This window comes from Suncus etruscus, chromosome 1 (assembly GCF_024139225.1).
Source record: "Suncus etruscus isolate mSunEtr1 chromosome 1, mSunEtr1.pri.cur, whole genome shotgun sequence".
Taxonomy (NCBI): Eukaryota; Metazoa; Chordata; class Mammalia; order Eulipotyphla; family Soricidae; genus Suncus; species Suncus etruscus.
This window is the reverse complement of record NC_064848.1, coordinates 135822131-135846093: the sequence shown is the minus strand read 5'-3', so window position 1 is coordinate 135846093 and position 23963 is coordinate 135822131. Positions and strand designations below refer to the sequence as shown.

General features: G+C 33.9%; 1 protein-coding gene across 2 annotated transcripts in view; it reads left to right on the top strand.

Annotated features, from left to right (window-relative positions):
- GRM8 (glutamate metabotropic receptor 8) overlaps nucleotides 1-23963 on the top strand; it is a 971850-nt gene that overhangs the window by 493496 nt on the left and 454391 nt on the right. For both annotated transcript variants that reach the window (XM_049774314.1, XM_049774316.1), the window contains exons 4-6: nucleotides 9235-9370; nucleotides 9822-9976; nucleotides 12532-12669. In XM_049774314.1, the coding sequence (XP_049630271.1) occupies nucleotides 9235-9370; nucleotides 9822-9976; nucleotides 12532-12669 (429 nt within the window). The remainder of the gene's footprint in view (nucleotides 1-9234; nucleotides 9371-9821; nucleotides 9977-12531; nucleotides 12670-23963) is intronic.

Here is a 23963-nt window from a genome sequence, read left to right as displayed (position 1 = left end):
TTTGGAAGAGGGAAAAGTATAAAATTTGGCAAGTGTAAGAGAGAGGGAGAAGAAGGAGGAAAAAAAAAGGGAAGGGAAATAGAGAGATTAGAGAAGGGACAGAAAGCATGAGTACAGGATTTGGTAAATCTTGCTCTTTGAGTCCATGTTGTTAAAGATAACACTTTTTCTTTACAGTGATATATGAGATAAATCTTCTCTTTCACAAAGTGAACTTTTAGCTGACAAACCTATACACTTCTATCATGTGCACTTTTCTGCTAAATCCCAGTTGTGTGCCACACAAGGAGGTGAAAATACTGTTACAAGAGGTGTGATTGCACTTGTTTGAACCTTTAGAACAATTTCTTTTCGACTCTCAGTAAAAAACCAACTGAATTATGCCAAATTGTTATTATATTGATGTCTCCAGAAGAGATGGAAAGAATTTACAAGCGAATGATAGTGGTGGAAAAAAGATTGACAATGTGGTTCTGTTTATTGTTATTATCATAAGGTACATTCATAGATAATTAAAAATGGGCAAAACTGGCTAATTATAGACATGTTCTTATTGTCAACATAAATATTTGATCATATTTAACAAGTTCTCTACTCATTTTCTTTTTTTTTTTTTTGAGGGGGATATTAAGTGGCACTTAGAGGACTTTGGGCTACTTTTAATGATTCGCTGACAACTGGACAGCATTCAATGGAGGACCCAAGGATGCTGTGCTTATGGAATGTGATGAGACCATTTATGCCAACATAGTGGTGCTCAGGTTCCTCCAGGACTACATCTGACCATTGGCATAATGGTTGGGGGAGGGAACAGAGTTCCTTTTAAAAGTTGAAAAAATTGGGGCTGAAGAGATAGCATGAAGGTATGGCATTTGCCTTGAATGCAGAAGGACGGTGCTTTGAATCCCAGCATCCCATATGGTCCCCCGTGCCTGCCAGGAGCGATTTCTGAGTGTAGAGCCAGGAGTAACCCCTGACTGCTGCTTGGTGTGACCCAAAAAAACAAAAAAAAAAAATTGAGCAAATTGGTCAATTGATCAGTTTGCTGATTTATATATAGGCCCCAAAGCAAAATCTATTGTGTAGATATAACAAGATATACAATAAAAGACTTTATCTTATTTACTAAGAATTTCACTTGAAAACAACTGTGAGCCAACCTGAAACACTAGAATCATGGTTTTAAAAAATAGCATTGAGTATTCTATGCACAGCTTTGTAAGTAATTTCATTCCTAATAAGTTAATCCTCCTCGATTTCCTTCACAGTTGGAACTTGGTGCTGTGACATTATTTTGTTTTCTGTTTTCTTTTCTGCTACATTATTAATAGAGATTTTGTTCTTAAATACAAGTAACACCACAACACTTGATCCTTTTAGATTGCTGTAACCAAACTTTTCTATAGAAATGCCTGGGAGTTTTAAGATCCTTGTTCTCTTTTCTGACCTACTGCTAGTTTAGTTTTGTATTATTTGTACAAGTATCTTTCTTTGTGTAGCAGGTGTTCTCTGAAGAAGTGTTCTAAAACCAGCCCACAACAATTATTTGACTTACAAGATCATTTTAGAAATATCACATCTTTAGTTCTCAAAAATATTTATGTAGATGGCTTCCTCTCCAATCTGTTGTGGCTTCTATAGAGTTTGACCTCTAGTTTCTTGAAAGATTTCTCAGTCTGTAGAAATCCTTGTCCAAGGTCTTCACCCCTCTTCCCAAGACAATTGACATCCAATGACTGATAAATGTAGAAGCATAAGGACCTGGTCTTCGTGACTTAATTCAGTACAACCTGAAAGTAATTCTTGCCTTGGGATGCCCTGTGACACTGGGGACTTGTCCTTAAGCCACAATCAGCTGATTTTTTTCCTCTGCCCAGTCCTACACTCCTCGGCCAAGATAGGATGAAAGCCAAGAGCAAATGTCATGCATTTCAAATTCAAAGGACCTGCTAATTTGGGTGTGCAGCCTGCAACAATATTGTCTCCACACTTCAGAGCCTAGCCTCATACAAACTATAGACAAGTGTTTCATTTCTTTTTCTTTTTTCTTTTTTTTTTTTTGGAGAGAGGGGAGAGAGAGAGAGAGGAGAAAGATATTGAGAGAGAGAAAGAGAGATAGATAAAGTGACCTGGAAGTTTGTACAGCTCTGCCTGCAGACATAGACAAGTGTTTCAATAAATAGAACATGTGAGTCAGTTCCATATACTTTCTTTTCAATAATTGATGCTATTTGTTGTTTAAAGTTTTTTTTAAGCAGACAATTATTTTCCTGATGATTCTAATTCAATTTTCAACCTATATTTTCTACATTATGTATTTCCTTCTAAAGGAGACATGAAACTTTAGGTAGGAAGTGGTTGTGTTTGGGAGGGGATCAAGTAGGATAATATACTTAATAATTCTCTTTCACACATTGAAATTACCTAATTATTTTGTTCTAAAACATAATAGTTGAAAAGTGAGATATGGGGCCAGAGAGAAAGAGTATAGCAGATAGGTCACATCATATGTATATTGCATGTAGTTGGCCTGGCTCTGAGACCTGATACTATCCACGGTCCCTCAAGCCCACCAAGAGTGATCTCTGAGTACAATGCCAGGAGTAAGTGGTGAACACTGATGTGCGTGACCCTGAATAAAAATAAATAAATAAATAAATAAATAAAAGAGAGAAACAAACAAGTACAATCTTTTTATCTTATTTATATAGTGCAAATATGGAAGTTATCCTCAAATTTAGAAAATTAATAGTATTATAAAAAGGGTCAAGAAGATGACCTCTTTAAATCTATGTTATTTGTATGAATATCAGAGATTTTTTTTAAAGTGTGGTAAAGTTGATAAGTTTGGTGATGGTGAATCTTACCTAGTTGTGATTAGTAAATAATGATAATGATAATAATAACAAGAAGGAGCACTTGTTGTTTATTCAATCTTTTATGTTTGGGGGCCACACACAGTGGTGTTCATGGCCTTCCACTGGATGTATTTAAAGTATCATTATTAATATTACTCAGGAGGCTGTAGTAGTACTTGTGATTGAATAGGGGTCAACTACAAACAGATAATATATATACATAATATATAGATATTATTTATATAATATAAAATAAGTGACGTAACCCCTATATTATCTCTCTGGCCAAAATAAGCCAAAAATGTGAGATATACTTTATAGTTCTGTACATTATGTTATATAAAATATTTTGTATATTATATCATTTATAGTTATATCATTTTATCCTTTTAAATTAGATTCTCTGGGAGAGAGTTATTATGAAGCTTGCTATAAAGAAAAGGAGAGAGATGGGAGATTTGATGGTGGTCACACAGAACCCATCCTTGGGTCTTCTGTTGCCAAGTCTGTTTTTTTCCATACTCTAGCATTTTGAGGCTCTGACAAAGCATTTCATAGGATTATTTTTTTTTATATCAGACCTGAGGCACTTACCTGTGCCAGGTTTCTAAAGAAATAAGAATTATTTTATACATATTATAAGTTAATATAAATATTTAAGGTATATGCTAGTTGACCCTCAAAATTTTCCAGTGATTCTTATAAATTTATGCCAGATTCTTCTCTGAAGTTTGTAGTCTTTCTCTGATATTTCTACTATGACACCAGCAATAATTTAAATTTTCTAATGTGCTCACTCTTACTTTAGAAATAAAAATGATCAATAGTTGGGGCTGGAGAGATAGCATGGAGGTAAGGCCTTGTATGCAGAAGGATGGTGGTTCGAATTCCGGCATCCCATATGGTCCCCGAGCCGGCCAGGAGTGATTTCTGAGCAAGAGCCAGAAAGGAACCCCTGAACGCTGCTGGGTGTGACGCCCCCCCAAAAAGAAACTCCCCAAAAAGATCAACAGTTGATATGCTAATTCATGGTACACCATAAGAACTATCTTAGTAAGTCAAGCCTACTAAATTTCATACTGCATTATCATGAGTCAAAAATTTTTGACTTTGTGAATGCTATATGTTTTAAACATACATATTCATTTACATTCTTCATTTTTTCACTTGATTCAGAAATTTGAACACAGAATTATCTTGTTTCTGTGACTCAGCTCTTTTTATTATAAGTCATATTTGTTCATTAAAGATATGCTTGTTCCAAAAATACTTCAATACTTCAGCCTCTTTGCACCATGCATCATGACTAAACTTGGATGCATTGGTTACCGAAGAGGACAGGTTCAGTCATCATAGAACTTACACTCTCTAGGGTGAGAACTAAAAGTTATGTAATAAGAAAAATGAAATTATTGCTGGTGTCATTGTACAAATGTGAAGGGCAAGAAAGCAAACTGCATAAAATATTTCTGATATTTATACCATCCTATAATATGTATGAATCTGAAATCACTTAATTAAGTCCTTACTACATACTAGAAATTCTGTTTTTACATGGCTGTCAACTAGATATATAAAGGACTAACTGCTGAGTTGTACAGGAATCTTTGAATTTGTTGTATTTTATTTAACCAGAATTTGTATTCTCTAAATTAGTGTCCATTAACCTTTTACTGTTTGTGTTTTTTCTGACCTTATCTACTCCTTCAAAAACCCTATTCTACAGGGGTCGGGTCTCTTTGTATTTAGGCCAAGGTTATTCCTTTCCATGTCCCTCATATTTTGGTGGGCCATGCAAACAACAATTGCCACTCAAACACCATTTTTACTGTGCTCCTTTGACTCTAATCCTTAAAAAGAACCCACTTAAAATTTGAGGTTAACTTAAGCTAATATGCATGTACATGGAAATGTAGAAAAATACTATGCCTGTAATGTTTAAGGAGTTACGTAAGTTTTATGGCTTTAGATTGCCTTGTGTGCTGTTAATAAATATTATAATGTGTTACAATCTGGGGACAAAGTAATTGTACATGGATTTTGTCTTATTTATCTTAATGTTCTTTGGCTGAAATTTCAAAGTTAAGATATCAGCAAGGGACTTCTGAGAATTATGTTATGGGTGATTGTCCTTCCACTGTAACTTTACCTTGTCCTCTTTCTTTGCATCTTTGTTCTCATAATGAAAAATAAAAAACTATAAAAAATAAAAAAATAAAAAATAAAAAAAAACCTATTCTACTATTTGCCTCCCTACTTTTGAACGTTGACTCCAATTATTTTATTTTTTTTTTGGTTTTGCTCTGTTTTGAATATTTTGAAAGCTCACAGGGATTATATGACTCCTGACTAAGAAACAGTACTCTAAACATTTAAGAGTTTTGGGCAAGATGGAAAGATAAAGTTTAGACCTAGAGGCATATTGTTCTGACTTTGAATCTTGTTCCCAGTTTCTTGCTAAATGTTGATGTTTCTATTCTTAGTTTTTTCATCAGAAACATAGTAATAATACTAGTCTAAGAATATGACCCTTTGAGTTAATGAGGTATCATAGAATGAATGATATTGAGATAAAGTACTCCAGTATGTGGTAGAATGTACATAAATTATTCAGGTCAACACATTATCATTTAATTATTCCTCAATAATCATAAGAAAAAATTAAACAAGTGAGGAAATAAGTCATAAAATTCCTTTCTAAAAGGCTAGTTAAAATTTTTCATGAAACTTTCCTAAATAAAGTCCGAAGGTTTAAAAAATATTTCTTGCTGAACTAAATAAACACGCAGTATAAGAAAGCTAATAAACTGTAAACTAGTACTCTAAACAACTAGAGTGAGATATGGTAAGGAATACAACACACATATACATATGTATATATACTGTATCATGTAACTGTAGAATGTATATACACGTACATATGTATATATACACATATATACTGGAAAGCTAGTCCTCTCATCTAGAAATATAATTCAGATAAGAAATTTTATTTTTAAACTAACATAATTAACATTGTAGAAAAACATATGTTTAATAATACTTTTTTGACTGAATTTTTTTGTATCTTTAACCAACCTCTAGCAATTTTACAGTGACCCTTTCTGTTTATAAAGTCATATGATTAATTTGGGGATAACATGTTTTCTATGATGTATTTTGGTTAGTGATGTGATTATCTCTCATTGATAAATAATTTTACATTTTGTCCAGATTTTCTTATATGTCTATCTTGTCATTCAGATATATATATACTAAGACTGCTGTGATAGGAAATATCTGAATGTATGTGGTTTTTAAAGAAAATTAGAGCCTGGTTGCCTATGAGTAGATTAGTCTGACTTTTTGACTGATGTGAAGATAGAAAGTGAATGAGTGTTAGGATTAAGAAGTTATCACCTGAGAAGTAATACACTCTGTCGTATAAAATATTTTCAGTTATTAAAGAAAACATGTTATGTGAAACAGGCTCCTACTAAGCATATGCTCAGTTGAAATAAAGTTATTGTGTGGTTCTTCTTTCTAGAAAAATAGAAATTGATTATAAGAAAAGTAGAAAGTTAAATAAAGAAATAAAATTATGATCAAGATTTAGACAATGAAAAATTAAACCTAACTAATAATTGCTTTTTACATACAGACGTTTTCAATGAATCCTTCATGAATCAATCAATGCCAGTGAAGTTAGACTAAACCATTTAGTTTAGATTATCTGGTTGGATCATCTGAAAGAGCTTAATATTTTTTTAAGTTCTATTCCTTTTGCCTTTTGAGTAATTGCAATATGATATTTAAATATGGACTGACTTTCATTGAATGTGTAAATAATGAAAGCAATTTGATTAAAATGGTAGTTATATTTTGAAACAGCCATTCTTCCTTTAAGAATGCTACTGTCATGGACTTGAATTTATACAGTTACTTCATGCTTCCACTCATTACAGTTCATTGTTATTCAAGCTTGACAAGCTTGATGCTTAGCGGATACTCTCAGTGAGCTCCAGAGCTCATGCGGTAACAGCCATAGATTTTTCATCTCCAATATGCAAAGTATGTGATGGAGCCCACTGAGTTACCTATTTGACATGCTTGCTTGATTTTTTTTGTTTGTTTGTTTTTTTGGTCTACACCCAGTGATGCTCAGGGGTTTACTCCTGGCTCAGAAATCGCTCCTGGCTTGGGGGACCATATGGGACGCCGGGGGATCAAACTGCGATCTGTCCTAGGTTAGCCCTGGCAAGGCTTACCACTTGCACCACCGCTTTGGCCTGCTTGTTTGATTTTTGTTTTTTTTTTCTTTGGAGGGGTCACACCCAGCAGCGCTCAGGGGTTACTCCTGGCTCTACGCTCAGAAATCGTTCCTGGCAGGCTCGTGAAACCATATGGGATTCCGAGATTCGAACCACAGTCCTTCTGCATGCAAGGCTAATGCCTTACCTTCATGCTATTTCTCCGGCCCCATGCTTGTTTGATTTTTAAAGAAGCTATCCATTTTATTCAGTTTATCAAAGTTTAAAGTCTTTTTCCCTAAAGTTTTCTCCTCAGGTATATGATCACTCTTCTAGTTTTATTTACCTGCCCCTTTTCCATAGTGGGTGATTATTTTGAGTTCCTTTGTTCACCTTTTCCTATTGTTGATTTAGATAGTTTCTCTGAAAAACAAAACAAGAATATAGTGTCACATGATAACAAACCCTTGTTCCTGGATAAAAAAAAAACCTGATAATATCAAGCAGTGGTTGATATTAAGTGAAGGATGGGAATAAAAAGCTAAACTAGAAGTAAAGATGGATAATGGTACAGGGTCTATGGCACTTTGATCTTGGTGAGGTGCAGTAACTATGTACAACAAAACCATACATGTTAGGTATTATTCAAACCCTAACTATAATAATAAAACCTAAACTATAATAACAAAAAGTATCAAGGTCAAATTTTAATGTGTTAAATCCAAAGGAAAGAAAATGGGTCAACTTGCAAATAAATATTCTTTCTGAGTGAGCTCTTCATTTCAACTACCTACTGTATTAGCACCTTGAAAAATTATAATTGTATTTCCAAACTTCTTTCTTTTTGGCTCCAGATCCACTTTTTAAAGTTTCATGTTCCATGAATATTGAAGACAGAGAATCAAAATCATTCTGTTTCCTTCATACACCTCTTGCTGTACTGTTTTTAAAGGAGGCATCACCGAAATAGTCACAAAGCTTGTCACCTTGGAATCAACCTTTGTGGTTTCTCACTACTTTGTTCCTTTGATCAAATCAGCCTACCTCAAAAATAAATAATGCTTTTATGTTAATTATACTTTAATAAAGCTGAAAAAATGTGCAAAACATTCTGAGTTATCACAAAAATAGTAAAATATCAATGTTTTCTTCCTCAACACCAATATAATTGCTTTTAAATAATCATTTCCCATTTTTACTTCAACTAGATTCACTGCCATTTTTTGTTATTCCCATTCCAGATTACCTTCCACATCAGTTTACCTCAGAGTTAATTTCTCTTTCAAGAAATAAAATGTTCATAGGCAAAATATGTCTTTTCTCGTTGAGCTTTCTAGCTTTAAGAGAGAAATAGGCCCAAATAATAATTCTATATTTTTTAATTAATTTTATTTTTTCTGAATAATTTGAGATTTATGCCATTTTTATTTTCATGGTGGAGACAATGTTCAACTGAGGGTTTAATATTTGGGACTTATTTGTGTCTCTCTTAAGGAAAATTTGCTTTATAACTTGCCATTATGCTAATGCTTAACATTATAATAACATTATGATTTGTAAAATTAAATTATCATTGAAAAATGTTTATAATAATATTTGAAATACTTAACCCATTACATAAAAGATGGTATCACTTATGGGAAATATCCCTATTTTTTAGTAATCTAGGTAACTATGCTTCACTTTTGTTAAGTAGTTAAAAGTAGCCTCCCATTCTTCTACTATCCACTCCCATTATACAATTGCAATTTTTTTACAGACATTCATAAAAGTGGTAGTTAACGTTTAATTATTTGATATATATTTATTTTTTTGGTTTTTACTTTTGGGGCCACACTGGGCAATACTCAGGGGTTACTTCTATTTCTACACCCAGAAAAAGCTTCTAGCAGTGCTCATAAGGGAACATATGGGATTGAAACTGGGTTGTCAGTGTTTAAGGCAAGCTCCCTACTTGCTGTGATATCTCTCTGGTACCAGATTTGATACATATTTAATAATGCAAAAAATCATTGCTTTGAACAGGTAAGACAAAGGATGTTTTATAAAGCAATATGTTATACTAAATCATGCATTTTTGTAGACTGATATCATTGAGTTTTATAATTAAAAATGCGTTTTCTGAGTTACTTTCTATTTTTTAATAGGTGGTGTTTGCATTGCTCAGTCACAGAAAATCCCACGTGAACCAAGACCTGGAGAATTTGAAAAAATTATTAAACGCCTACTAGAAACACCTAATGCTCGGGCAGTGATTATGTTTGCCAATGAAGATGACATCAGGTGCTGATTACTTCTCTTACTTATGTAGGATCAGAGTTGTGGCCTACTTTCTATTCTTAATATATTCTATGTTGAATGTAAAATCTTGTGATATTTCAAATGAATTGCAATATTCTCATACAATTATACACTACTGATGTTCAAAGACAAAACTGCCTTATAATTAATAGTGCCAGAATTTCTACAAAGTGAAACCCAATTATAGAAAGAAATAAGAAAAATAAGAATTGGAATAATGTAAATGAGATGAAAGAAAAGACATAACTAGTTGCCTGTGTCATATATGTGTGTATCTTCTAAGAATGGATAAAACATAAGCATTTAGAATTATCATTAATTGCTTAATAAATGCTTGTGTTACATATAGATTATTATGACCAATTTTATACGTTTATAAGCATAGAGTTTCTCGACCAGTGTAGTATTATTTATTTCCTATTTATTTGTATAGGAGGATATTGGAGGCAGCAAAAAAATTAAACCAAAGTGGCCATTTTCTCTGGATTGGCTCTGATAGTTGGGGATCCAAAATAGCACCTGTTTATCAGCAAGAGGAGATTGCAGAAGGGGCTGTGACAATTTTGCCCAAAAGAGCATCAATTGATGGTAAGACACACCATAACATTTTATTTCATTCCAAAAATCAAATCTCAAAGGTAAAATAATAGTTAGGATGAAATGCACACTTTATTGATGTATGGTATAGAATCTGTAGCATAAATGACAGAATATCCAAGACAGTAATCACATAAAATATTCTTTGATATATATATATATATATATATATATATATATATATATATATATATATATATATATATTTGGTTTTTGCATCACACTCTGTGACGCTCAGGGGTTACTCCTATGTGCTCAGAAATTGCTCCTGGCTTGGAGAACCATTTAGGGCACAGGGGAATCAAACTGCAGTTCGTCCTAGGTCAGTGCGTGCAAGACAAAAGCCCTACCACTTGTGGCAAACTCCCTACCGCTTGTGCCACCACTCAGGCCCCTTATTCTTTGATACTTTTATTGGAAATTGTACATAGTAGATCTATATTTAGAAGAAAAGTTATGATTGGCCTTAGGTATTTCCATTATATTAGTAGTTGCCCTGCATTTTGTATAATTGCATGGGTTTATAGAAAGCGATGCTCGACTGACCTGATGATAAAAAAAAAACACAGTAGAACACATTCAGAAAAATCCCTAAAAGGCAATTTGTCAACCCAAATAAGTATATTTTCATAAAGTCTTGAGAATGACTACAACTCCTGTCCTTATTGTAATCCATTGGGATACGTGCTATTCTTAAGAACTCTTACTTCAAAAGAAGTAGAAACCTGAATATACTAACATTTTTGGCCCATTACTAGTGATTCTGTAAGATTAAATTAGTACTGATTAGGTTTTTAAATTTAGCTGAAGTGAAGTGTATCATATAGATAAATTTTGAATCAGTTAGAAGCACAAAAGCTTAAAAAATTGACTCAGGCTAAGAGAGAAAGTGTAAAGAATAGGAAAATTTTGACTTGGTTTTAAATATTGAACTTGAAATTACTGATAGCTGCTATTAAGGACTGCCTAGAAGGACAGTCCTTGTGAGGATGATACCAATACAGGCTTTTATGTTAATCTCAGGCCTGGACTCAGTGCCTGAATGCTGAATGGTGGGAATAAGAGATACTGTCCATTTATTTCCCAGATCTTTTGGTGTAAGGGAAGCCTTATTCTGGATGTGCCAGTTTGAAGTTTTACTTCATAATTTTTTAAATTTAATTAGAGATTTTTGTTTGATTTTTTTTGGGAGGGGTTGATTTTTTTGTATTATTTTTATGTTTTCCTTCCTTTTCACCTTTCTTTTCTTAAACTGATTTTTATAGTCTCTAGAAGGACTCCTTCAAACAGAGCCACATAACTTGAAGCATTTTGTTTTGCCTCACAAATTGAGGGGGAAATAATGGAGGACACCAAGACCAAATAGTCATATGAACATTGAGTAGAAATAAAAAATGATCAGAGTTAAACACCAAACCCAAAGCCAACTACAAGAGAATCAATACCCAATCTACAACAAGCTAGACACAGAAGGGACCACTTATACTAGCAGCCCAGGGGGCAAAGGAAGGTCGATATGGGATGCATGCTGGGAACAGGGGTGAAGGGAGGACAACAATGGTGGTGGGAATGCTCCTGATTCAATGTCACTATGTATCTAAAATAATACTGTGAAATATTTGTAATCCACTTTGGTAAAAATAAAAATCATTAATAAAAATTGGGGCCGGAGAGATAGCATGGAGGTAAGGCGTTTGCCTCTCATGCAAAAGGTCATCGGTTCGAATCCCGGCGTCCCATATGGTCCCCCGTGCTCGCCAGGAGCGACTTCTGAGCATGGAGCCAGGAGTAACTCCTGAGCACTGCCGGGTGAGACCCAAAAACCAAAAAAAAAAATAAATAAAAAAAAAATAAAATAAAAATAATAATAATATAATCCAAATATATGTACCTAAGCTGACATGAAAAAAAATAATTTCCAGCAAAAAAAACTTTAGAGAAAAACTTTAATTAAATAATCATGGTTTACAAAGTTGAGTTTTAGGCATATAATATTTCACCACCAATTCCACCCCAGTGTCTACTCTCATCACTAGTACTCCTATACTCTGTCATCTCCCAGCCCTCAACAAACCTCTATTACCTCCCTTACTACCTTAGTGGGCATATTAACTTTCAATTTTTCAGCTTAAGTCTCAAATTTTCAGTGTTGTTGAGTCTGTACTTTGGGTGTATATCTATATCACACTCCTATGTCCCTTATGTAACTGAACCCCATACCCCTGTTTCTCCATTACTTTCCTTTCTCATCTTCTTCCTTTCCACCATGACTTATTTTCTTTTCTGTCCTTCTCCTCCCTTGGCTCTGGGGTTGGCCAAAAGCAATCTAGGCATCCTCTTTCTTACATTATATTTCTTAATATAATATATAATAATTTAATGTACACAGATAAGTGATATCAGCCTACATTCATAAAGCCCTCATTTTTGAATGTTTGTTTTCTTCTTCATACAGTGATCATAACAATATAATATTGATAGAATCACCAACAATATTTAGTTTTTGTTTTAAAAGAATATTAAAGTCAAACTTTTCCTTAAAATAGGATTTGATCGATACTTTAGAAGTCGAACTCTTGCCAATAATCGGAGAAATGTGTGGTTTGCAGAATTTTGGGAAGAGAATTTTGGATGCAAGTTAGGATCACATGGAAAAAGAAACAGTCATATTAAGAAATGCACAGGTAACTATTTTAATATTTTTCTTGATCTATTTGTTTTATAATTACCTAAAACAAGGTCTTTTATATAGATAAAGAAGATAAAATTTTGTACTTCCAATGTGAATAATTATGAAGATATATTCTGCTTTTTCATTTATTTGGCTATACTTTCTTTTTTTTTGCTATAATTTCTTAACATGCTAGTACTGCCTGTTTGTAAGTATATAATAAGTTAACTCACTGGTTCTTAAGGTATACCTGTGATACTGAGTGTAAATTCTACTAAAAGGGTTATTTTGGAGTTTCTCCTCTGGGTTAAGCACTTTATTAGATTTTGTGGGATATAGACAAATAAGCAGGACATTATATTACTCTCCAGAGCTGAAAATGTAGTCAGGATGATGGATCATAATAAATTGCTAGGACAGTCTCTTATAGTACTTTCAATCCATGTCCCTTATAGTATAATTCTCCATATGTCCTATATTGCTTAGCAGCTATGATTTTTATGCATGATAAGTTTGTGATTAAAATATAAGTAATAATAAATTTGCATTTTGTTATGGACACAATTTATATATGGATAACATGATTTTATATATAGTGACACTATGAAATTTTACAAAGTAACAAACTGATACATTTACCAAGGTCACAGATAAACATCAGTTTTTAATCACATCTAGTAGAAACTAACACAGGTACATGGAATTTAAAGAGCATTGTTTCTAGCATTTTGAAAAATCCACAAAATACTAGTATCACTTAAATAGTATCACTTAAATAAAGATGCATAAATTTTCATTACTAAAGACTGTAAAACTTGAAATAGCTGATAAAATAAAAAACTGTGATATAATAAATGCTAAAGCAGGCATGTAAAAGCGGAAGGATGAAGATGTGGCCATTGTTGCACATTGCAGAGGGATATAACTTTTTGGTAAGTTCCTGATGGTCTTGACACTCATTACAGCTGAGATAAGTGAAAAGAGAAAAAGCTCATGTCCATGGGCCTTATTTTCAATGAAGGAACAAATGTTAAATACATTTGTATTTAACATCTATGGCAACAAAGACTTCAGATAACCAGTCGTGCTTAGGAGCAATACAAAATAGTAAATATGAGTGATTGGGTACTACTGGAAAACTGAGGGCAGCCATGGATAATTGAATCAAAGAAGTTTCATGAAGGAGCTGAGATCTGATGACAGAAAGTTGTCAGTCATGTGAAAATATGATGGCATTCCTTTCCAGGTACAAGGCAGACCTGTTTTGCTCAAAATATAGGTAGACTTGAGTGAATGAGAGCAAGAGTATTGAGTGAGAGAAAGAGATGTCAGATAAGATCAAAGCAGTCTGGGACTATATCATGCATGGGAAGCCTTCCATTCAAATTCTTAATGTCTGGACTTGAAGAACAAATGGGATTTATTCCTCTGTGGATTAGAAATTGCTTGTAGCCCTTTAACCTGGCAAAAAAAAAAAGAGTTGTAATTGAGTGGAGAGAAAGGAGCAAGGTCGATCATATGGGCACTAAGTGATGGAGATTCTGAATGTTAGATACATATCAATAAGTTCTATGAAACTAATAATATTATTAGAAGAGAGAATGAAAATTAGATTTGGTTTCAAGAGTCCGTTGGAACTGTCCAGCAGGTGGCAGCATAAGGTCTAGAACCCTACTGTGAGCTCAGTTCTAAAAATACAGACGAAAGAGTGGCAGATGGAGACCTGGAAGTTAAGGACAAGGGCATAGATGCAATTGTTCTAGGAAAAGGAGCAGAATTGAGGGCTGACAAATGAAGACTCCAGGGAAGGATCCAGGAAAGGAAACCGAGCGTGGTGGGTCTGGCAGAAAGAGATGTACTGGGGGTTGGTGCTGTTTAAGTCTCCAAGAGAGAAGGCAGGTGCTTGCAGTTTCAGTGTTTCAGAAAAAAATGTGACTGTGGGATATTAAGTCTGAGAGATGGAGCTTGGAGAGATGGAACTCAATAGACTGGAGTATATGCTTTGCGTGCAGGAGCCCTGGTTGACTACAAGTTCCCTATTATTGTGTCTGAAGTAGCCCCCAAGTACTATCAAGAATGCAATCCCCACCTTATAGAAGTATTCTTGAGAGATTAAAGTTGTGAGGGCTTCTTAAAGAAGCTTGGCAAAAGTAGAAAATAACTATGGTGGAAGAGCTTGAGAAAAAAATCTAGGCTAAATATGTTTTCTCTAGGATGAGACTCATTTAAGCATTTTATTTTTTCAGATAAACATGGTATCTAAAGGAATTTCGAAGAATAACTAGAGAAAGATTATTAAGTGTGGGGATAGAAACTTTAAAGAGCCTTAAGGGGGGAATAAAATGATTAGAATTCACATTTAAATAATATTTATTTGAAAGAAAAAATATATGCAAGTATGGATAGAAGTAAGGTTAAGGGAGGGATCCTTTAATTGAATGCTAACTTATGTAATTATTATCAATGCTTAGTAATTGTGTGCTTACATATTCAAGTTGTACAACTCGAAGGAAGGTTTTTGGAGGAAGGATTTTGGGTAATGAATTATTTGAAAGAGGACACCCATGTTGAAGGGAATGATGGCTCAGCAGGTACAGGCTAAGGTAAAACATAGGAGAGAAGAGTGAGCACTGAAGGGGTCCAGCTGATTGGAAAGAGACGCATGTGAAAAATTATGGGAAATGAGGCATTGGCAGTTCAAAGAAGGATCCAAAAAAAAGAGTTTGTGTAGTGTTCTAACTTCTTTCTAGAGTTTACTCATGTTTAATTCTGAGTGATTAGCTAGCTGTAGGTATCATTTTATAGTCATTGTTATATAGTGCAGAATATAATGAAATGGGTAGAAAAGTAGTAGAAACTGCTCACATTTTTAGCAACTGTTTTCAGACTTCATTTTTCCAAAACTGTTGATATGTAGATATCCTTTTAATATCTGTAGATGGCGTGTGTTGAATGTTTATTTCAGATGTAACCACTGAAACTGGGTTGGAGTGGAATCCAGATTGGCTGTCTGTCTGCTGAAGATTCTTGATATGTTTGGGTGTTGCTAAAATTATAACAATCTGTCCAATTAGAGCTATTTCTAGACCAATGAAAACTTGTGTTCTCCAAGTGCTAGGGCAAATGTGCCTTAAGGAACAAGGTCAGTAAACAGATTCTCATGCAAATTTTATTGTGGATGCTTACTGAAATAACTTGTCTCTGGGTAGGAAAGATAACAATGTAATTTTCTAACTTAATGTAAAATTTTAAGAAAAAGTAACACACGAATATTTCCAGATGGTTAGAAAAGATATTTGTTTTTCAAATTACCATATGCACCGATTTTTCACCTTTGTTTTGGAAGAGATTATTTAGCTAGCATTGGTGGTGAAATGTACTTAAAAGAAAAAGAAAATGACATGGAATTACATGAAAATTACAGGATATACATGAGCAGAAAAAATTATGGTTTGAAAATTATTTATAGAGTCAATGTTTTCAATGTAATCTAATTCAAAAATGATTGTAGATACATATGGCATATTTTAAAATTCCGTTCAATTTCTAATCATTCACATTGAGTCAACAAGTTAGAGAAATCAGAACAAATAATAGCTTGAAGTTAGAATATCATTTTTGTGTTATGTTTGGAGTAAAATTTACATAAGTAAAATTTTATATGAGGCTATGTTAATTTGTGGGGGTTATACTTTCATTGGTGATGATGCTGGCAGTGTATTTACCTGGCTAAGTGACTGCTTCTCAGCAGGGTAGAACTTTTGTCTTAACTATTTTCAGGAGATGGAGAGTCTTCTAGCAGAGAGGAACATCCTTTTCCTTAAATTAATTCAGTGCAAACCATTTTCTGAGATGATTTCTCCCTCTAGATTCTCAGGAAAGCTTTCAAAAAGATGTGATGTTATTGTTAACTTTGATATGCTGGCCAAATTCCAACGTGAGGTAATTCTTACCATCCACTTAGCTATTTATGTAGTTATTATTGCTTCTGAAAGCTGCTGAGTTCTAAAAGCTACTACTACTTAATCCTACTTAAAATTCACTTTGTCTTTCTCGTGAAGAAAAAAAAGAAAATTCTTTTTGGCTTTGAACCATGGTTATGGGTGTTATTTTATAGTCAGAGTCTGGCCTCTTCAGCCCTTTTCTTCTCCCAGACTTAATGCCTTTCCACCCTCCAGTAACCCAGACACCTACACACTCCCTAGAGAACTGTGAGTCTGCATATTGTCTTTGTACTTTTTCACCTACCTGTTTCACAACTCAGTCCTATCTATAACTAACTACTTTCCTCTGCTGCTCTTTACCACCTCAATTATTGGTTTCCTTTTGTTTTCTCTACTAAATTGAAAAAGAAATGTTTCAATGTTTTTAACAATATAGTTTAGCAAGACTGGTCAAGAATGGCTACATGAGACTTCTTTTTTGGTTAGGATAATCCTGGCCTTTGTAAATAGTTGTCATTTTGATTTTTGTCTTCCATAGTGAAGCCTGATAGTGAGCTTTAGAGATGCTTGTATGTATATCTTTGAACTGTTTGCTTATGTCTCTCTTAGCTCACTCTGTGTCTTGGTCTTTCCTGTCCCCATTATCTAAACAACATGTTTTAACCAGCCCACCATTCTATAGTGTATCTTAAAATCTTCCATAGCTCCTTTCATTCTCTCACCCTTTCACTCTTTAGTCAGTTGGTGCCTTTGGGATAGCTCCTGCCTAGTACCAGACACTATGAAACTAGAGAGACAAAACAGAAATCATCCTGACTTTCTAATTTCTAGTAAAGACATGTGCACCATTACTGAATTTCATTTGTTTTCCTCATCTATTGGGCTGTAGTCCTCATCCCTAAGGTTTAGGCACTGCTACTTAGCCTGCAAAAGGTTGACAGTCAGATGCTAAATGGTCGTGTGCATATGCTACTTGCAATGGCCTATTGATTCTTATTTACGATGATAGAAAAAGTGGTAATGGAAAAAGCAAGGCACCAATATGTTTCTTCCCACAAACAAGAAAAGCTGTCAGTGAACCAAATAGCAGGTTCAATAATTAGCTCCCAGAAAGGCCTGTCAGTTTCTTTTCTAGCATTAATATAACTAGGTAACTTGTCAGGTATAACTACCACATAACAGTTGCATTTACTTTGCAAGTTTAAATGCTCAAGTCCTTGCATCTACCTAATTCTTGTAGAGCCCTGTGAGTGGATTAGATAGTAAAGGGGAATGAATTCGCAGTTTGGTGATTTAGGGTAAAAGGAAAAAAAGGTAAACTTCACTATGCTAAATATGTTCTGCTATGCCCCTTGCCTGGAGTACAACTTTATCAGTGATTATGTCTTTCTGTTAGAGCTGAGAATGGGCCATCTGCCCATGTTCCTTGGATCAGCAAATAAAAGAGCAGAAATCCCAAGATGACCTATTTATGCCACTTCTGAGATTCCCTATTGAATTTCAATAGATGCATCTGAGATGACAAAACTGGCATTGATTTCAGACATACTAGATTGCAGAATTTTAGGGCTGGAAAAAATTCAGTACTGTTCTTTCGTTTTTATGAAATGAAATGAAATGTAATGAAGAAACCCCTGAAGTTAAGTGAGTTGTTGAAAAAAAAATCACAATGAACCTCAGAGTGACAACTGAAGCTTAGTCTATTTGTATTTTAATTTAAAATTAATATTTTTAAAAATAATTTTATTGTGATTAAAGTGAATTACAAGTTTTTTTGTCCTTGACTTTTATAACTGTGCTTTATTTTAAAGTTTGTTCATTTCAGAATTTAAATATCATTTCAGCATTTCTTCCTTTTAATGATCCTTTATGTATGACTGAAACATTTTATGGAATTTGTAAACCACCAACTCTAAAGTAAAACAAAAATAAAATATTGGTTGCTATCTAATTCTATAGAAAATAGTAAATATTTTAATCTTCTTCATATTGATTTTCAGTGATATTTGTAGATTTTGCTAGTGGGTCTTGAACAGAATAAACCTTTTCATTCAGTTTTCTGGCTCCCTGCCACTTATAAAAGTAGATCTAGGACTATATTAAAAATAAAAGGAGAAACTATCAACCATAAGCTTCTATAACTCTGAATCCTGTGGCACTGAATCACAGCAATTTACTTTGCTAAATTACAGTTAACTTGCTCACTTATTCATTCCTTATAGAAAAAAATCCATTTATTTTGAAGCAGTGCAGGAAGCACTATAATGTATAACAGCTCTCCTAAAACTTTGTGCACACACAGATCACTGGAACATATGGTTCAAATGCAGATTTTAACTTCTGAGGGATAAGAAGAGGCAATCTATATTTTTGACCAGTTCCTGGTAGTCAGAATGTCCAATGGGTCTGGGCCTTATAATTAGTAGCAAGAGGTATTCGATTTAGTTGACAGAGCAAGCTGTAGAAAATATTTAATTGACAGACAAGATATTCAGTTGTGTTTAATATTGCTGATAAGCTCAGAATGTCTTATAGATTATTTCAGTAAGTCTTTAAATTGTCAGAAGCCAAAAATTTTACAATCACTAGCCTGTGTTGTAGATGCTAACTTCAGTCAGCATTTTCTTTTGCAACAGAGTATAAAATTACAGTGATGTGTATGTCTAAGTACATCCTCGTTAGGAAATTTGAAAGTGAGTAGTTTAATTTCTAAATTTAAAGACATGTATACAGATGCACCTGTATCTCTCAAATCTGCAAAGTAGATTGCAGAGTTTGCCACAGAATAATCCAAAACTATTCTGAAAAATTAAAACTGCAAGATCAGTCATAAACATATATAAAGGATAAAAATGACTCAGATATTTTTCCACTCCTTAGTCTTTAATAGAAAAAGTAAATAAAGCCTTCTGGCTTAAGTGAATATATAAAGCTCTATTGCTTCCTGAAGGTGATGGTAGGCCTAAACCTGATTTCCCCCCATTTTTTTTTCTATTTGAAGGTCTTTCTTCCTAAAAGATCTTACTTTTCTGTCCCATTCCATTATTATCTCCCCCCCCCCCCCCGGTATACAGGCTTGAATGTTTTGCCAATGGCTTTTTCAGGTTAAGCATTTTCTTTTTGTGAAACTCCCTGAGATAAGGGAATTGGGTTGATATTCTTTATCCAGCAAGCATTAATTCTGATGGAATTTTACATGAGGAAGTACTCTCTGATGAGAGTGAAGTTCAAGGGTATAAAAATACTCACATTTTTTATTCATCAATTTAAAACAGTTAAATACCTAGTCAACATTCAGTTATCTAGATATATCATTCTGCAAGGCGTACAAGGGGCTCTGAAAAATTGCTTGATTGATTAGAGTCACTTGTATCTGAATGAACACGATTCTGGAAAATTACATTGAAGGGACTTATAAATGAAAAAGGGATTATAGACCATGACATTTAAAGATATTAGAGAACCTGTAATTTGAAAACCCATAGTAAGTTTTGGGTCAGGGAGGGGAAAAATAGAAGTATAGATTTACTGCAAGAAATTCTTCCTCAGTGAATTTGAATGAATTGATTTATTTCTAACACACACACACACACACACACACACACACACACACACACACACACACACACACACCCCAAATTAAAGAATTGATGGGTTACACTAGGAAAATTTTATCCTTTGCCTCCATCCTCCAAAAAAATAAAGGTACAGCAGAGATAAATAAAGGTGTTATTTGATTATACTAAAAATCATTTTATTTGTTGATGTTTCTTTGGGATCCTTTTAAACCTCAAGGGATGGATGAATGCCATGATTGCTGTGACTTGATAAAATAAAAGAATTTTATTTTAAACTTTTAGGATGACCTTCAAATAAAAATTACTCTTCTAACTGAACAGAAAATTGGGATACTTTAGAATGAAAGATAGAAAAATAAGTGTGGCCAATGTTTACTACAGCTAATTGAGAAAATCTACTGGAAACTCTTACTTATTTGTTATTTATATTTCTTGTTAAATATCTGTATCATATCAAACTTCTCTAGTTCACTCTTTAAATACGAAATGATTGGTTTATGCCCAGTAGGTAAGTCTTATTCTCCAGGATTTACTATATACTTAGAATTATATATGTATATATACTTTTACATTATTTGGTAAAAATGATGGTAAAGTCTGGCTCTCCATTATAATTATATAGGTATGTCTTATTTGGCAGCTATTGACACTTTTTAATTGTTAGAATGTATTTAATGGCAAAATTCCAATGCAAATAGTTATATTAAAATGACTTTTACAAGAACTGGAGAGATAGATATTACAGTGGGGAGAGCACTTACCTTGCATGCAACTGACCCAGGTTCGAGCCTAGATACCCTACATCATTCTCTGAAAAACCACTAGGAGTAATCCCTGAGTGAAGAGTTAGGAGGAATCTCCAAGCCCCACTGAGTGCTGTCCAACAAACCCCTCACCAGCAAACAACAACATAGAGGCCAGAAAGATAGTATAGCATATAGGGCACTTCCCCTTGCACATAAGTGATGCAGGTTCAATCTCTAATATCCCTTATGCCCCCCAAATACTACCAGGAGTAATTTCTGAGTGAAGATACAGAAGTAACTCCTGAGCATTGGCGGATATGCTTCCCAAGTCCCCCAAATAAAAATGATAAAACATTTCCCCAAACCCCACTCAAATCCCAATATGACTTTTTCTGTAATTTAAGAGCAAAAGTTCTTTGGTAGTTTATCTATTTTTCAACTCATAATAACTTAGGAACTGTTCTGCAGTTCCTAACTACACTGGTATTATAGCAATAAAAATAGAAGAATAAAAACATATATGTCTAGCATGTATGTTTATGCCCTTTGTCAAACTTTATCTGAGATGTTTATTTTCTTGGTAATAGAGTATCTAAAACTAAATATAATTTTGCTTCTAGGAGAAAATACAACATATTAAATAGTATCCCTGTAATGATATTATAGAATATATAAATGGCAACTTATGAAAAATGATAGAAATAAGTTAATAGTGTTTATTTATTACTATATTAGTTTTACTGTCTCACAAGATCATAAGCTTCCTGAGAGCAAAAGCTTTGTTATGTTCTCTTCTGCATACTATTACCTTGTTAAGAATTTGGCTCAGATAAGTTTATTTAAAAATTTTGTTGAGGGGCTGATGTAATAGTACAGCATATTTGTCTTCCATGTGACCAACCCAAGTTTGATCTTCGGCATCCCATATGGTTCCTAACCTCATCATGAGTGATTCCTAAGCAAAGAGCCAGGAATAATGCCTGAAAACTGCAAGGTGTGGCCCACAAACCAAAATATATTGTTGGGAGGCAGAGAGAAAGAGAGAGAGACAGAGAGAGACAGAGAGACAGAGAGACAGACAGAGACAGAGAGAAAGGGGAGAGAGAGACAGAGAGAGAGAAAGGAGAGAGAGAGAGAGAGAGAAAGGAGAGAGAGAGAGAGAGAAAGAGAGAGAGAGAGAGAGAGAGAGAGAGAGACAGGAAAAAGTCTTGAGCATCTCTGGATGTGGCCTCACCCTATGCTGCTATTTGTTGAAGGACAGAATGAATTTAATCCTCATACTGATCAAATACTCCATTTTATATTAGGACCATGTTGCTAAACATTATAAAAATATGATCAGGAGTTTTGTTGTTCTTGTTATTTTAAATAAAACTGTTGCTCAGGATAGAAAACCTGGTATGGGAAAGACTTCATTCGTCATCAATACTCACTTTGATTTTCTTTATTTTTAATTGATTCTTGATCTAGCTCTCTAAGGGAACAGGAAAAGATAAACAAATCGCTAACATTTACTGAAAAATTCAGACCTCAGGATTTTTTTTTTCACTCTTCTCTTCTATGTCTTAAGCCATTTTACCTCTGCAGGCAGCCTCAGTCATCCATCAGTTCCCCATTTTGTGGAACTTTCAGGAGACTGACATTTGCCCTAACATAGCTTAGGAGGAGACAGACAGACCAACAGAGAGAGACAAAAATTGGGGGGATCAACAATTTCTTCGTCTTTTAAATTCTCATGAGATTTTTTTATCCTTTTCATAAGATTATAGTGTCATGTTTATTAATGATGTGTGACTTTTATTGCGTATGTGGTATGTTCAAAGCTCTGTATTATGTATTTTACAAATATCATACAGCTTATTTATTTTAATACAATTAATTAATTGTCCTAAAAATGGTCTTTTTCTTTACAGATTGTCATAGGTGGAAGAAGAGAAAACATAAATGATCTAGATATAGGACAAGTAATATAAGATTGTATATGTTTTATCAAGAAGTTAAAATCAATAGACACCATAAGGTTTTAAGAAGATCTGTGATGTAATTGGATCTCCATTTTAGAAAGACTATTCTGTTTTGTAAAACTGTTGAGAATAAAACAGAGGACAAAGGGTTGTCAGCTAAATATTACAGTTTTTTTTCCAAAAATGATACTTTCCCAGGTTGTGATAGCTGCATTACTCTGGAGATAGAACGGCATGAATAGACTTTAAAGATATTTTTAAAGCTATACTTAGGACTTGACAATTGAAACTATAGATGACATCTTGATTTATAAATTGGAAAATTGGTTCATTGGTTAAGACCATGTTCCTAATATATAAATGATCTAGGAAGGGGTAGAGAAGATGATGGATTCTATTTGGGTCACACTAAATTGAAAATACCTGTGAGATAAACAGCTGCAGATGTCTGGGAAGCAGTTCATTCAGTAGCTGCAAAAAGAAATCTTGCTCCAAAGAGATTGTTGAGAGTCACTTGCTTATAAATGAAACTGACTGAGACAGACTCAGAACATATGTGGAGTGTGAGTTTCAGGGAGCCTGATTCAGAACTTATACTTAGTCTTTAGCGAATGCACTGAATGAGAGAATCCTGGGAACTGAATTCTTTGAAAATTGTCCTTTATATCCTTGTACCCAAGGATGTAATGTCATTTCTCATCTAAAACAATAATTCTCTCCCCACTGTTTCTTCTGTTCTTACAAGTTTAAGGCTAGATACTGGAACCAAACTGAACCATCAGAATTCTCTCAAGAAAATTTAAAAGTGGGAACCATAGATGGATGATCAATTTGTGTATTTGTATGTGTTTGTTCATGGGAAGCCATATATGGGTACTGTAAGATGTAAGATATAGATCTTGTCAACTCCATCACTCTGAGAAACTTATCATGGGGGAATTACCGTATACTGTTGACAAGATAGCTTAGAGATACCAAACAAATAGAGTTTTGACTGAACAAATTGTTAACCATATTCTATTCATGCAGATATGAGTTCAAGTTTTTTTATTATGTGTTATCATCCTTAGTAATT